Below are 15,405 nucleotides of genomic sequence, written 5' to 3' on the forward strand. Positions count from 1 at the left end.
AATGTTTACTGCCTGTTGCTTTAATTACAAGTCTGCTTTATATCCCGCGGTAAAAGACTAACGCTAAAGATATACATTTTCTTAACAATGGGGTAAATTTATGTATTTATTGTCGAAACATACCAAAAACGAGAAGAAACATTTTTCTTATTTCATATCATCCAGGGGAATATACTCTTTGTCAAAAATAATCCAACCCCTAGAAGTTGCCGTTTTACTCCAAAACTCGGTATGCGGTTACATCTCAGGCAAATATGCAAATGATTAGAGTTGTTGTGTGATTAGATGAACGGTCTTGCCACCCGAGACCCTAAAAGTGGTACCCCCCCCTCCCCCTTGGCCTATAAGAAGGCTCTCAGTGTCCTTGTGTGTAGTGACCTCTTCTTCCGCTTGTGTAGAGCTTGTTGACCACTAGACGCCTCTACGATGCAGAGAAGAGAAGTCACCCCGTTACCAGAGTCAGAGAGGGGGGCATTATTGGGATGTGAGAAGCTGGATGGAAGTATCGATGAATTGCCGCCACTGGGCCATTCTGACCCTTTTCCTTCCCATTTTCTGTAAATGTACATAGCAATGCTTGTAGAGTTTGTGGACCATTCCTGGTGTGGTATAAGTTCTTGGCCGTTTACTCTGAACCGGTAAGATGGCCCCCACCTGCTGCGCCCCTCATGCTACCTCACTTAGATGCATTTGTGCATGCAACACTTGGGTATGCAATATGCAGAGAAAAGAGCCCACTGGGTTTGCTCACTTTTTTGTATTTTGGTGCACTTTGGGGTCACGCAAAAAAAGTTGACGTTCCATTTCTGCGTACTAACCATAGTTCCGCGTGGAAGTCAACGGGCCTACGCAAATGCGTGCACAATATGCAAGGAGATGCGTGAAACACTGCAGAATTCAGCTGGAAAGAGAGCACATCTGGAATTGGCCATTCCAACTGGTGTCCATATGAGTCTTACACGCAAAAGTCATGCCCCACGGGCAGAAATTACAGTGGAATACTCCGATATGTTCACAAAAACACCTCGTTCATAGTGCAGAAGTGTTGTGCTAAGGAGTGCGTAATTATGCATACGTCGGGGTAAAGTCTGCTTAGGACCTCCAGCAAAATAGTGGGGGGTTTTTTCATCCTTGTGTAGTCTGGATAGTCTGCACTGGGTTAGAAATGTGTTTCGGACCTCGCCCAATATGGAATCTAAGCAGGGAAAGTTTTACTGTCGGACGAGGTCCAACACTGGATTGGAAAGTGTTAAAACATCTCATTTAACCCAGACAGTGAAAATGGTAAAAAATATATGAGAATACAAAAAGGTTTTTTTTTTCTTTCTGCTGCCTCTCATAAGAAAAGAAACAACAATGCATCAAGAAGCTGTATGTACCCCATAATGGTACCAATAGAAACTATAGCTCACCCGACAAAAATCAAGTACCCACACAACCCTACAGACACACACAAAAAAAAAAAAGTTATGGGTTTCAGAATTAGGCCCCCTGTCCACGGCAGTGATTGCTATGGAAAGCGCCGACACCTGTCCACGAGCGGAGAATCATTGCGATTCTCCGCTCGTGGCTAGCAATTCGCAGCATGCTGCGAATTGCCCCGATTCTCCACAGTCAGCCTATCTATTACGTAGGGCTGACCGGCGGAGATTCGGCGGCGGGATCCATTGCCCATGGACAGCCGGCCATAGGCAAAAGAAATTTTTAATATTTTTATTTTAAAAACCAGCTTTTTCCCCCCATTCTTTAAAAGTAATAAAACAAACCCTATAGAGGAGGTATCTTCACAATCATAGTGAGCTGCAGAAGTGGCTAAGAAGTCATGTTCTTACAGCACCATGAGCAGTGTATAAACTAAACATGTGATAAAATAACAAAAAGCAACAGTGAGTAAGAAGGTTTTCTTTTAAATTAAACAACCCTCTTCAAAAAAAAAAATTTTTTAAGTTCGATGGAACGTTATGTGGCAAATTAAAAACGTATCATCTAAGATACAGCATGGCCACAAAAAAGGTACGGCTATGTCAATGAAAAGTGAAAGTTATAGATCTTGGAAGGAGAGAAGAGGGGAAAAAAAAAAAAAAAAAAAGCACAGACCAAAAAATGACTGAGATACGGGTTTCCACACCGATTGAATGAGGTATCTGTAGATAAGGACTAAAGCATCATATTTCTAAACAAATTAATGTCTTAAATCGTCAAAATCCCAAGAAAACTTTATTTTCTGTGACCCGACGAGGTCCACTAGTAAAGATGCAGGTACTCCCCTACAGGAGGCAGCGGATCGCAGCCCGGCCCCCGGAGGAGCGCACCTACAGCGAGAGAGGAGGAAATACAACAGGCAATTTAGAGAGAGACTCGGCGGCAGTAATATCTGCGGGGAGCGTTGTAATACCTCGGCCTTCAATTTATGAAAACTTTAACCTCATAATTTTAAGTGATATTAAAGTGATATTTTTAGGCAAAGGCTAATAACAAGAGAGTTTCCTGGTATTTCATGCGAGAAGCGAACAATGTATTCGGCCTTATCAGGTGAAGAAAAAACAGAGATGAAAGTGCGGCCCGTTATTAAAATGCACCTTTTCTCATCCTAATTTAATGACTTCTAATAGAAGTACTTAGCACTTCAAATAAAGGAAGACTTATGAGCTGGCTGGCGTAGCTAGGACGCCATTAGGGCTTATTAAAGGGGCTTCGCGATATACTTATAGCAGATTCGTATTACTGGAATGGGGCAGTTTCAGTTCTCGAATCAAAGCCTGTTGGAGGAGATATAGTAAGGCCGGCTCACACCAACGGGTCGGATCCCGCATGTGATATATTAGGGGGAGCGATTGCAAATGGTCGCAGAAGATAGTGGATATGATGGTTTTTCTGAGCGGATGTATGCAACGCACAGCGGATCGCGGAAGAACGATCTCGCTCCTCTCCAGCCGGCTTTTCTATATATTTTCCGATGAAGTAGCGAGTGTTTTTGAATTAAAGGAAACTTGTCACCTGCCAGCAGCACCATAAACTAACCTATGGCGGTGGGGGTATTTTTGTATATAATCGCCTACTGTCAGGATCCCGCGTGGCACGAACAGAGTGTTGTGCGCTCTTCCATAGACTTCTATGGGAGAGCTCACGCAGAACAGTCTGAAAAGAGCCACATTTTTGTGTCGTGTGCGATATTCAGTAGGGAGCAGCATGAAAATCAGGGGGCGGGTGGGTACAAAACAAAAAATAAAAAAAATCCCCCCCCCCCCGGCATCCTTAGTTTATAGTGCTGTAAGGAGGTGACCGGTTCCCTTTAAAAGGGGAGGTTTCATTGGAAAATGACCCATTCCATAAATCAGGTTTTTACGGTAAAACAATGAATGGAGATGGATACACCTCAACTTCACCAATGCGCGAGTGTGATGCACAGAGAGCGAGGTGCATGGGAGTGCGCAGGATTTCAGCGCAGCTAGACCTGAGATGAGGCGCTGTGGGAGGAGTCTATCACGCTCTACTAGGTGCAGACAGAGCAGAGACTCGGGGATCAGCGAGGACTTGAGATGTAAAAGTTTACACACTGGGCGCACAATTTTCAAAGTAAGCTTTTCGGCTAAAGCAAATTGCAGGGATTTGTCTGTAATTCAGCGATTCACTGGCGGTTTAATGGGCAAAATACTGGTGACGGGATCTCTAAAATCTTTAAAAAAAAAAATACAAAAATTACACAAATCCCTGCAGATCTCACACTAAGGCCTCATGTCCACTGGACAAATAGAATTAACAAATCCGCGCGGGTGTCCAGCACACGTAATCCGCACCCACAGTGAATCATGGGACACCCGGAGGTAAGTAAATACCTGCAGATGTCAATTTTCCCTGCAGGGGATCGTACGTGCGGGAAAAAACCCGCAGCATGCCCCATTTTCTGTGGGTCTCCCGCAGGCTTCCATTGAAGCTGTCCAGATCCGTGGCACATCCGCAGCTGAATTTCTGCTCTCCGTTGATGGAGAGCAGGAGTTCAAAAAAGGGAGTGCAAGGCGCATGCGGGCGGCACACTGCCGGCGCGCCGAGCACATCCGCCGGGCGGAAGCAAACAAGATCCGTCCGCGACGGACAGGAACCCACAGAGTCCGGACAGGTAAGTAAAATCTATTTTGAGGCCTCCTGTTTGCGGAAAAGGAGGGACACGCTTCGGGATTCTGCATGGAGAATCCACGCGGGCCCGAATTTCCTAGTGGACATGAGGCCTAAGCCTAATAGTTTGACATTTAGGCCGGACTCGTATGACCAGAACCCCAACAGAAACCCTTATGGACTCCGTAACAGGGCAATGGATCGTGCCATGATCTGTTTGGAAACAGATCTGCCACCCCGTTCAGAAATCATGATGAAATTGGCAAAAAATAAATAAATACAAAATTTTATTTTTTTCCCCCCCATTTTTTATTTCTGGCCATAGCTTGGGGACAGACAACAGGAGCATGGGAGGACAGAGAAGGGACTGGTCACTGGGTGGCCTGTCCGGTCTTTTTGCTCCTTACAATGGGTCTTGCAAAGAAATCCAATGCCGGCCCACAGTACTGGGTGTCCGTTTCAGCACGCAACGAGCCCCGTTTTGAAACATCTGCATCATTTTTGTTGACTTGAGAATTGATGCACACCTCAAGATTACTGGAATATTTCGCCCATTGCGGTCATTTGCTAGACGGTTGAATATTCTAAAGAATTGCGCCTTGCTTGACAAAAACCAAATGATATTGGGTCGGTACCAAGGAAGTCCCATCGGTAACTGGTTAACGGACGTTTTTGTATTTGTGAAAGTTCCCAACAACAACTGGGTACAAACAGTCACTCCGGCTCCTCAAGGGTCTCACGGACATCCGGCCCTGCCCTCTGCACCAAGTGATTGGGGCGCTTACTACATCACAGTGCAGGGTTCAGGATCGGTTCATTATTCGCCTTGGCAGATGATAAATTATGGATTTAGTGCCTCCCTGATTTTACAGTCTGTGTGATGTGAAGGTTTGATGTTGGCTGTCCCACGCTGCTCTGTCAGGAAAATAATGATTCATGTACGACTTCTGTGATGCCAAACAAAAGGCGCTGCGAAAACTGCGGAAATTCTTTATATACAGTGTTAATTCACAGAACACCGGCAAGAGGAAAACGTGCTAGAATAGGAAATATAACGAGTGTCCTCAATTTAAGGGCTTGTTCACACGGACGTATATATGTATTCCAGATGCGCGACTACCCAAGATGCTTACACAACTGAAATATGCACTTTTTTTACGTGTTAAAAAATAAATAAAATTTTTTAAAAAATTAAAAAAACAAAAAAAAACAAAACACGAATGCTCCCATTAATTTCAATGGGCTATTTTGGAGTGACCAAAAGTTGATGCATGGTCAGCCGTAGACAAGTAACTAGGCCCAATAACTGGGGTCAGCACTTTACTTGCCCTCAGATTTTCATGCTGGTGTTACTTCAGGGTGCATTCACATGGGCAAGTGCAATCTCGGGACAACATCGTACTTGTAAAATGCAATGCGCTTTTAAATTATTTTTTTTTTAGGAAACAATGGGCGATTTCTTACACAAAATTGGCCAAAAACAGGACAGGCATCTATTTCCCAATCCCTTTTAATTGCTGCGAGAGAAAAAGTGCTCATGTGAATAAAACACTTGTATTAACATATTAATATTGCTATCGGACAGAACTCGCACATATGAAAAACACCCTTAGCCAAGTAACTGGGACCAGAAGGAAAAAAAAAAAAAAGGCACAACCCCTCTTTCTACTGCTAATCCACTCGCCTCTGCACTGTCCAGTACACTATCCTGTCTGTTTACATCGGGAGAGCGCAAGTGCACAGAAGAATGCGAGTGGGTGAACAACTATACTGTCCGCTCTACCACTCGACTCTCCCCAGTGTTTGCCCGTTTACACTGGTCATGCCTTTACCAACTTGCCTGCCTACTTCATTTACTTTACCAATGTAAACTAGGTCTTAGTGACAACAATCTACAACAGATGCACTCATTGCACAAATCCCTCCCCTAGAAGGAGTTGTCAGAGTCAAATAAGACTGTGATTGTAATGTTGATGTAAGAGTTTACAACATCAGAGCAAAAGGAGAATTGGGAAACACTATTCCCTTCGGGGAAGGCTCTAGTACCCTGTTGTACCGCCTCTAGTTGGGATACAAGATGTGATACAGTCAGACATGGAAGCTCTAGTACCCTGTTGCACTGCCTCTAGCTTGGATAGAAGATGTGATACGGATGGGCATGGAGGCTCTAGTACCCTGTTGTAGCGCCTCTAGCTTGGACACAAGTAGGCATGGAGGTTTTAGTACCCTGTTGTAGCGCCTCTAGCTTGGACACAAGTAGGCATGGAGGTTTTAGTACCCTGTTGTACCGCCTCTAGCTTGGATACAAGATGTGCTATGGACAGGCATGGAGGTATACAGGTTCTGTATAGTATCTTGTGGCATATCAGTCCACATTTCCTGCCATGATGGTGCCACCTTTCTCTGGGTGGCGGACAACAAAACAGTTGGTGCTGCTCATGCTTGTCGGACGATCAGATCATCCTCTCTACTGGTGGTCTATTGAGGGCGTCCTGAGCTCGGTCACCTTGTGTGCCCTCACACATCCACTGGTCCCAACACCTCCTAACAGTCTGGTCAGAACAGCCCGGTGGGGGACAATGTGATAATAGGACCATCCGGCTTCTCACATCCCAATAATGCGCCCCTCTGAGCCTTTTGGTAACAGGTTACATCTCTTCTCTGCGTCGTAGAGGCGTCTAGTGATCAACAAGCTCTACACAAGCGGAAGAAGAGGTCACTACAAACAAAGAGCCTCAGAGCCTTCTTATAGGCCAAGGGAGGAACCACTTTTAGGACCTCAGGTGACAAGACCGTTCATCTAATCACAACTCTCATCATTAGCATATCTGCCTGAGATGTAACTGCATGCCGAGTTTTTCAGCCAAATGACCACTTCTTATAGGAGCACACTTCCTTTTTGTAGAGTGTAGTTTGGGGTGTAGCATGGGAACTAGTGATTTAGATATAATGTGTTTCCAAGTAGAGATTATGTGCCACGTCCGTCTGGGATGAAAGCCTGTTGTAATCACCTCTGGGCTGATTATTAACCGGACTAATCTTTACAGGTATAAGATACCCTTTGACACCAGCGATAAACGAGCCGGCTCAGCGGTTCTTACAACCATTAACCAACACATAAAAGGTGGCGGGGCAAAAACAGCAAAGTACAGGAAGTCTCTGCTGAAAGTGGTATAAGCAGGAGGAACGATCCCCCTATGGAAGTGTGCTAGCAAATATTCCTAAAGTGTGGGGGGACATTACTGGGAACTTTGAAGGAATTCTCGGGGTGTTCACATGGAGGGGCTTGGATGGGGTAAAGACTACACCAAAGCACCATTAATGGGGCTGACGAAAACACCCAAGTGCTTGCTGATCTCCAACAGTCCCATCAAAAGTGAATGGAGCAGCAGTGCGTGACCAGTGACCAGTGAGACGAGGACAAGAGATGTTCCCCATGTTATAGTACAGGTGTCACCCTTGGGATCAGCACTGTTTGTTTACAGTCTACAAACTTTCAGGACTTCCTAATTCCCTGGTTTGTTGATGGGATAAACAATGTGAAGCCAATAATTACCTCCTCTACCGCTGGGGAGAAGACTCACTAATCCAAGCCATCATTCTCAACGCTTCCCTTGTGTGTCACGAAGAGTCATTTAAAGGGAACCTGGCACATGTCACGAGTCCCATAGACTAGTGTTAGGGGCTTAAAGCACAGGGGGCACCAAGTTCGCGGATGTGACTTCCATATTCACCTGCCTTCCCGTTTTCTTGCTGTCCACCTGCAAAGCCAGCGCTTGGTCCACAGAGCGGACGCCTCTTCATTAATAAAGAGGAGGAGTATTACTGGATTCCGGATTAAAGGAATTTCATGTAGCTCCAAGAGGCCGGATCCTAAGGCAAGAGCCCAGCACTCTGAGCTGCGGAAACCAGTGCTGTGCCAAGAGCTTCCAGGTTTAACCATCTTGGCCACGAAAAGCCAAAATGGGAATACCCCTTTAAACTGGATCTACACACAATGATAAAATTCGGCCCGTGAATTTTGTCCACCGACGGGGCGAATTCTGCGTGCGAATCCACGTCAGAAGTCACAGAAGAGAAAATACCTTACAGTTTAAGAGTTTTGCGCACCGCATGCAAATCACGCAATTACCGTCGCCGTCCAGCCCCCTCCTCCGATGTAGATGATGTCGAGGCGTCATCTATGGGACAGATGAACACGTGACGCATCCCCTGTAATCACGTATTCAGAACCGGATGAGTTGCACGCTACGAATATTAGATCTTAGCATTATTTATTCGCAGTTGTTACGATTAAAACAATAAGTTGATTATACAAATTATTAAATGGAAGATATTTGAGGAAATTCTAATATTTTCCTGCACCACATCCGTCTCTTCTGGGCGACCGGCAGTGGCTAGTGGCGCTCAGCAGCGGCGGACGAGGGTTGATATTTCCCTCACATACGTGGTTATCAGTTTCCCGCGAAGGATTACTCCGTATCGCCATCTGACGAGATCTTACAGGCTGAGCAACGACACCGTCAACCCGCACATGACATCCACATTAGCGATATGTCAGCACAGCACCGGAGATTACACCAAGGTCACGCCATACAGGAAGTGTGACGCCAGAGGTCACCGGGGACTATTAACCCTTACTGCGGATAACATACAACACGCGCACACTGGCTCTCCAGTTCTGGGGGTTTATAACCCCCCCCCCCACCTCCTGTCTTTGGCTTGGGTTGACACACGCAGTGAAGACATCCAAGCTGGTGCAAGGAGCGGTCCAAGATCGGGGTGAGCGCTTTAAGAAAATCTGTTGTGTTTTTTTTTCCCCTTTTCTTAAACAGCGCCCCCTACTATGGCAGGAGATGCACTACAGCCCCCAATGATGGTAGGAGACCCGCTAGTGTATTCAGCGCCCCCTTGGATGATTAACCCCCTCCTCCAATGATGGCAGTAGATGCCATATAGCCCTCAGCTGCCCAAACGGTGACAAGAAGTGTACTACAGTAGGAGGCACCCTACAGACCCAACCCCCTGATGATGGCAATAGACCCACTACTACCTCCACATCCCCCGACGACTCACTACTGCCCCCACACACCCTTGATAATGGCAGGAGGCACAATATGGCCCTCACCCCCTGGTTGATGAGGCACTTTAAGTCCCACCCAAACCCCAGCAAGAGGCCTACTATGATCCTCAAACCGGCCCCCCGAACCGATGGCAGGAGGCGCACTGTGACCCGCACCACCCCCCAGGTAAATGGCAGAATGGGCACTACAGGCTCCACCTTAAACTAAGTAAACGGGTGCTCTATGGTCCTCAAACGCCCCCGTCGGACAATGGTGAGAGGCAAACTACAGCCTTCAACCCCCCCCCCCCCAATCGATAGGAGGCACACTGTGGCCCCAACCCATTTCGGCAAGGGTGCACTACAGCCCCGCTAGATGATGACAGGAGTCACCCTAAGGCCCTAACCTTACCCCCAACAATGGCAGGAGGCACATTGTGGCCCGCACCCCCTGGAAGATAAGAGGGCCCCCTACATCCCACCCAAACAACAACAGGCCCCCTACGCCCCTCTAACCGGCCTTCCCAGATGAAGGCAAGTGTCACACTCCAGGCCCTCACCCCAAAAACGTCAGAGGGCGCACTCCAGGCCTTCACCCTCGGCCAAAACAATGGCAGGAGGCGCACCGCAAGCCCCCCAACCTCCTGTGCTACATAGCTCCACAATCAGCCCTTCTCCTGCTCTCACTCCTCAGCCATCAAATGGCACATAAATAGGACAAACACCAAGAACGCAGCAGGGTGCCCCCATATTTGCACCAGAGACCCCCAAATATCATCACCACCACCTTAGCGTTGACCACCAACACAGCCATCAGTTATTGCAGGACGGCTGCACTCTGCAGGCTAGCATGGCATGCTGGGAGTTGTAGTCCCCGGCTCTACCCTGAGACTACAGCGCAGGACACGTCACATGACAGCAGCGGGGACACAGATGTCATCCTGGCAGCGGCAGCCCTCGCAGCCGAGCCGTCCTCCCCGGCACCGGCCGCTCACCCCGCAACCTCCGCCGGCGCTTCTCACCTGGTTTCTGCGGAGGAGGGAGGATTTAGCGGTGATCTGTCTCAGCACTCGCACTGCCATGGAGGCCGCCATGTCTGACCGGAAGCAGAGAGGAGCTCCACATGGACAGCCGGCGAACAGAGACGTCACCGCGGGACACGCCCCTGGCTGCTGATTGGGTGTCTCCCATCCGGTCTGACGCGCCCACTGAGCTTTCCTCCTGACAGCGATCGGTGGTCACTCAGGAGCAGCCGTTGTGTTTTTTTTAGTTACTACCCCCTTCTCCGGGTCACGTGGGCGGTGTTATCGGGGTTTTCAATATTTTTAAAATTTACTTAGAAGAAATAATAATTTCTTCCGAGTTTAGAAAATGACATTCAAATGATCATTAGTATTTTCAAATAGTGGTGAACGTCTCTTGTGATCGGGTCAGGTGATCTCTTCTAGCCAATGTAAAATAATGCAGTGGTGCTGCTTCTGTATTTATGTACTGAACTTGGTTCTGGTGCTGTATTTATGAACTAAGCATGGTTCTGGTGCTGTATTTATGTACTAAGTTGGGTCCTGATGCCACATTTATGTGCTGAGTTTGGTTCTGATGCTGTATTTATGTTATGAGTTTAGTGCTGCTGCTGTATTTATGTTATGAGGTTGGTTCTGCTGCTGTATTTATGTGTTGAGGTTGGTTCTGGTGCTGTATTTATGTACTAAGTTGGGTCCTGATGCCACATTTATGTGCAGAGTTTGTTTCTGATGCTGTATTTATGTTATGAGTTTAGTGCTGCTGCTGTATTTATGTACCAAGCTTGGTTCTGTTACTGTATTTATCTTATGAGTTTGGTTACGGCGCTATATTTATGTACTGAGCTAAGTTTTAATGCTATATTTATGTCCTGAACTTGGTTCTGGTGCTGTATTTATGTTACAAGTTTGGTGCTGCTGCTGTATTTATGTCCTGAGCTTGGTTCTAATGCTGAATTTATGTTATGAGCTTGGTTCCAGTGCCATACTTATGTACTCCGTTCTAATGCTATATTTATGTCCTGAGCTTGGTTCTGGTGCTGTATTTATGTACCGAGTAGGGTCCTGGTGCCACATTTATGTGCTGAATTTGGTTATTATGCTGTATCTATGTTATGAGTTCGGTGCTGCTGCTGTATTTATGTACAAAACTCAGTTCTAGTGCTATATTTATGTCCAGAGTTAGTTTTTAGGCTGTATTTATGTTATGAACTTGGTTCTATTACTGCATTTATGTTATGAGCTTTATTCTAGTATTGTATCTATGTATTTAGGGTGGTTCATGCTGTATTTGTGCTATGAGCTTCGTTCTGGTGCTGTATTTAAGTTATGAGCTTGGTTCTGGTGCTGTATTTATGTTATGAGCTTGGTTCTGATACTGCATTCATGCTATGAGCTTAGTTCTGGTGCTGCATTTATGTTTGAGCTTGATTCTAGTATTGTATCTATGCATTGAGAGTGGTTCATGTTGTATTTATGCTATGAGTTTGGTTCTGGTGCTGTATTTATGTTGTGAGCTTGCTTCTGGTAATGTTCACTGAGTTGGTTATGCTGCCATCCAACCTGTCGGTCACCGACTGTGCATGTACTGGTATAGTGTTATTATAGGATTCTATTGATAGATAGGATGAACGATCCTCTTTAAAGGGGTTTTCCAGGAAACTACTTGGGGCTTCCACTTGGGACGCTGGCTAATCAGCACATTGGGCGGCCACTGTCAGCACCATTACACACAGGATTATGGAGCGGAAGCTGCTGCTCCAACCCCTGTGTAGTGGCCAGTGTTTGCAATTGCAGGCGCAGCTCCCATTGATTTTAATGAGAATGAAATTACAAGCGCTGGCTACTACACAGGGGTTGGAGCAGCACTCTGGGGTCATGGGTGTAATCTCCCTACAGGGAAGCTTCAATCGTAAAAGGGCCGGGGTCTTTAATAAAGTGGCCATTCAGTGTATATTGACAGCTGCCTAAGGAAGAATTGTGAGGGAATGTTGATTTTTGTAAGGTGCCCTTTAATTTAGAGTTTTTGACTTAATATTATTTTCGGACTTCCTCTCCGTCCTCTGGTTGTTGGCTCAGCTGGAAGTTATAGGAAAAAGGCAGAAGTTTCCATTCTTCTGTCTATTAGATGTAATTGCAGGTATTTATTAACGGGCCGTTCTTCTTGCATTGCTTTTCTGTTTACTTAATAGAGGTGCAGCTATATAAAACATTGATTTTTGGAGAGTACGGTGCTTCTTGTTGAGTTTATTCCCATATTTCACAGCAGTGCAGCCCTACAAAGCGCCCCGGGGACATCCTGGATGTTTATAGTCATTGGTCTTTATTGTCACTTGCAGCCACAATACAACAAGTTATATAGAAGCTAAAATGTTTATACCGGTCTGTGTCAGTACAATTAAAAGTTTATACCGCACTATGTCATTGGGTATGTGCCGAAGGGGCCACTGACAACCTCGTGTGTTCTCATGCAGAAAATGAATGACCTATGTACAAATGTATCAGAGGCTAATATGACTTTAGGCACATATGATAACCCTTTGTGCCATAGTTTATTTACACTTTTAATTGCTTTATATGGGTTTTTGTCATGTTCGCCCTGTGCGTTAGACGCACCACGCCCGAGTAATGATTACATAGGGAGCGGACTGCGAAAGGGAATAAAATATCATATAATCTAAACTAATCAGCCTCACCCTGACTACTAGGAAAAGAACTGCCCTGTCTAAAAGTGAGGTTATCGCCTCGATAAAGGCAGACCCACATCTCATGCCTCAGCCACTAACTCTAGCAACTACAAGAAGGGAAACACTAATGAACAAACAAAAGCACCACTCAGATTCACAGCAGAACTCTAACACCACGAACACAAAGATAGAGAAGATAATCAGCAACAACCAGATCTAGAAGCAGACTTAAATAATGACCGGAGGTAATGCAATTGGACAGACAGAGCTCCACAAACTCCAGGGTAAAATCCACATATGAAACAAGAGAACAAAATCAGTGAAAGGGGAAACACTAAGGGAATACAAACAAATGAGCAAAGTAACACCTAAACAAATAACAAACTACAAAATCATAAATATCAATCTGTCAGACAGACTGGAATATTGCAGCCAGTCCGTCTACTTATCGAGACCACCGTGCTACGATCCTGTCGCCGCCAACAGACAGATAAGAGAACAATAGTTTTAATAGGTTAAGATAAGATAACTTATTGCAGAAATCAAGTTAAACTTGGCTACATCTGTAAGTGATGCCGGTCTCTATACTTTGCTGCAGGATATTTATGCACTATATAGTTGAGTAAAATAAATTACAGCTATAGATATACATATATATGCATTGCCCATTTTAAAGGGGCACTAATGTTTGAGACACTGTCTACTCATCTACTAGCTTATGTTAGTATCATTTCTGTAATAAACTTGAATTAAAAATTGTGTTGCTTTACCACTGTAAATGAGTTAAAATGTGGCTGCTACTAGGGGTCTCCTTTTCAACTTCTCTGCAATCCACTGTCTGTGGTTAGGTACAGAGCTTCTATAGTAATAAGGACACGGGGACTTTTCCTTATCAATGGGACAGTAACTATCTTAACAGGGGGCATTCCTGTCCACTCAGAGGCTACAGGCTGACAGATCTGCAGGCACTGTGATAATGATCTCTGTCTCTTCTGCTGTTATACTGTCTGTGTGTGTCGGTGTATGTGTGTGTATAATCAATTTACTAACCATTTGGCAAGAATGTCTCTAAATGCCTGAATCTTTCTGGGAAAGCAGAGGGGTGGGCATTCAGATACTGCCTCCCTCCTAATTGGACTGCAGATTGTACAATGCAGCATGGGAAGTGAGGGGAATAAAGTCAGGACAGTGTACTACTGGCAGAATGCTAGGCTTGCTATATGCCTCCTCTGCCACATTGTGCTCCTGGGACCCGTAGTTTTATGGGTTTCCAGCACAGTACTGTGGGTGATTTGGCTGGCTGATGGTGTGGAGTTCTCCAGCCAGCCAATAACCATCAGTCTTGTGCACATAAATACTAGCCCCTCTTACTAGGGGTGCTGGTAATTTTGTCATTTAGCTCTCAGAGCTCTGGTGCTTGGAGTCATGCATCTTCTGTTTTGGTGTAAGTTGCATGCATGAGTTTCTGAGTGGATTGCCTTCTGTCTGTTTGTTGATTTGAACAGTGTCTTGTTCAGTGTCTCTATGCATAGTTGATTTTCTGTGTGCAAAGAAGAAAAGAGAAAAGCAGGCTGCGCTGAGCAAGTGCAATGGAAATGTACACATTGACAACACAGCATCCTCTGAGGGTGCAGTGTATAATGTCAGAACATGTGAACAGGTCACTTACTGGTTTGGGGGACTCCTCCATGGACCCCCCTCTGCAGCGTACCACAGTGATTAGAAATGGAACTTGATCAGCCACAGATGTGTCCAAAGTTCCGGTTTATCCAATAAAATTATAGTCACAGATCAGGTGTACAGCAACGCGTTTTGGCCTACCGTAGGAATGGCCTTTTTCAAGCTTACAATCACTTGCACATACAAGATATACATATATATATATATATATATATATATACACACCAGCTGATATACCCGGCTTCACCCGAGTTAATTTGGTACTGGTGCTTATCTGGTGTTCACATGGAAAATCTTATGAAGTCGTGGTTACTTTAGAGATACCGAGGAAAAAAATATGTCCACCATTTTGCATGGTTCTTTGCGTTACCGAGGAAACACCATGAGGAGGTAACCATGCGACGTTTCCTTTATATAAAACGACATCAGGAAGTGAGAGAATTAGATTCCGTACGTAAAATTTGGACGCTAATTCTTTTGCGCTTAGAATTGAATAATCGAGTTGGGACACATTAGCTTTTCCTACTTATGACATAATCAATGCTTGTGCCAAATTTCAAGTTTCTATGACATCGGGAAGTGAGAGAATTAGATTCCGTACATAAAATTTGGACGCTAGTTCTTTTGCGCTAGAATTGAATAATCGAGTTGGGACCCATTAACTTTTCCTATTTTAGACATAATGTATGCTCGTGCGAAATTTCAAGTTTCTATGATGTCGGGAAGTAAGAGAATTAGATTACGTACGTAAAATTTGGACGCTAATTCTTTTGCGCATAGAATTTAATAATCGAGTTGGGACCCATTAGCTTTTCCTATTTATGACATATTCAATGCTCGT

General features: G+C 45.2%; 1 protein-coding gene across 1 annotated transcript in view; it reads right to left on the reverse strand.

Moving 5' to 3' along the window:
* Nucleotides 1-10,330, reverse strand: part of SUCLG2 (succinate-CoA ligase GDP-forming subunit beta) — a 210,751-nt gene extending 200,421 nt beyond the window's left edge. Inside the window, exon 1 of the mRNA XM_066596666.1 lies at nt 10,198-10,330. Coding sequence (XP_066452763.1) covers nt 10,198-10,269 — 72 coding nt within the window. The 5' untranslated portion in view covers nt 10,270-10,330. The remainder of the gene's footprint in view (nt 1-10,197) is intronic.
* Nucleotides 10,331-15,405: the final 5,075 nt, after the last annotated feature.

The sequence above is a fragment of the Eleutherodactylus coqui genome, chromosome 3 (assembly GCF_035609145.1).
Source record: "Eleutherodactylus coqui strain aEleCoq1 chromosome 3, aEleCoq1.hap1, whole genome shotgun sequence".
Taxonomy (NCBI): domain Eukaryota; kingdom Metazoa; phylum Chordata; class Amphibia; order Anura; family Eleutherodactylidae; genus Eleutherodactylus; species Eleutherodactylus coqui.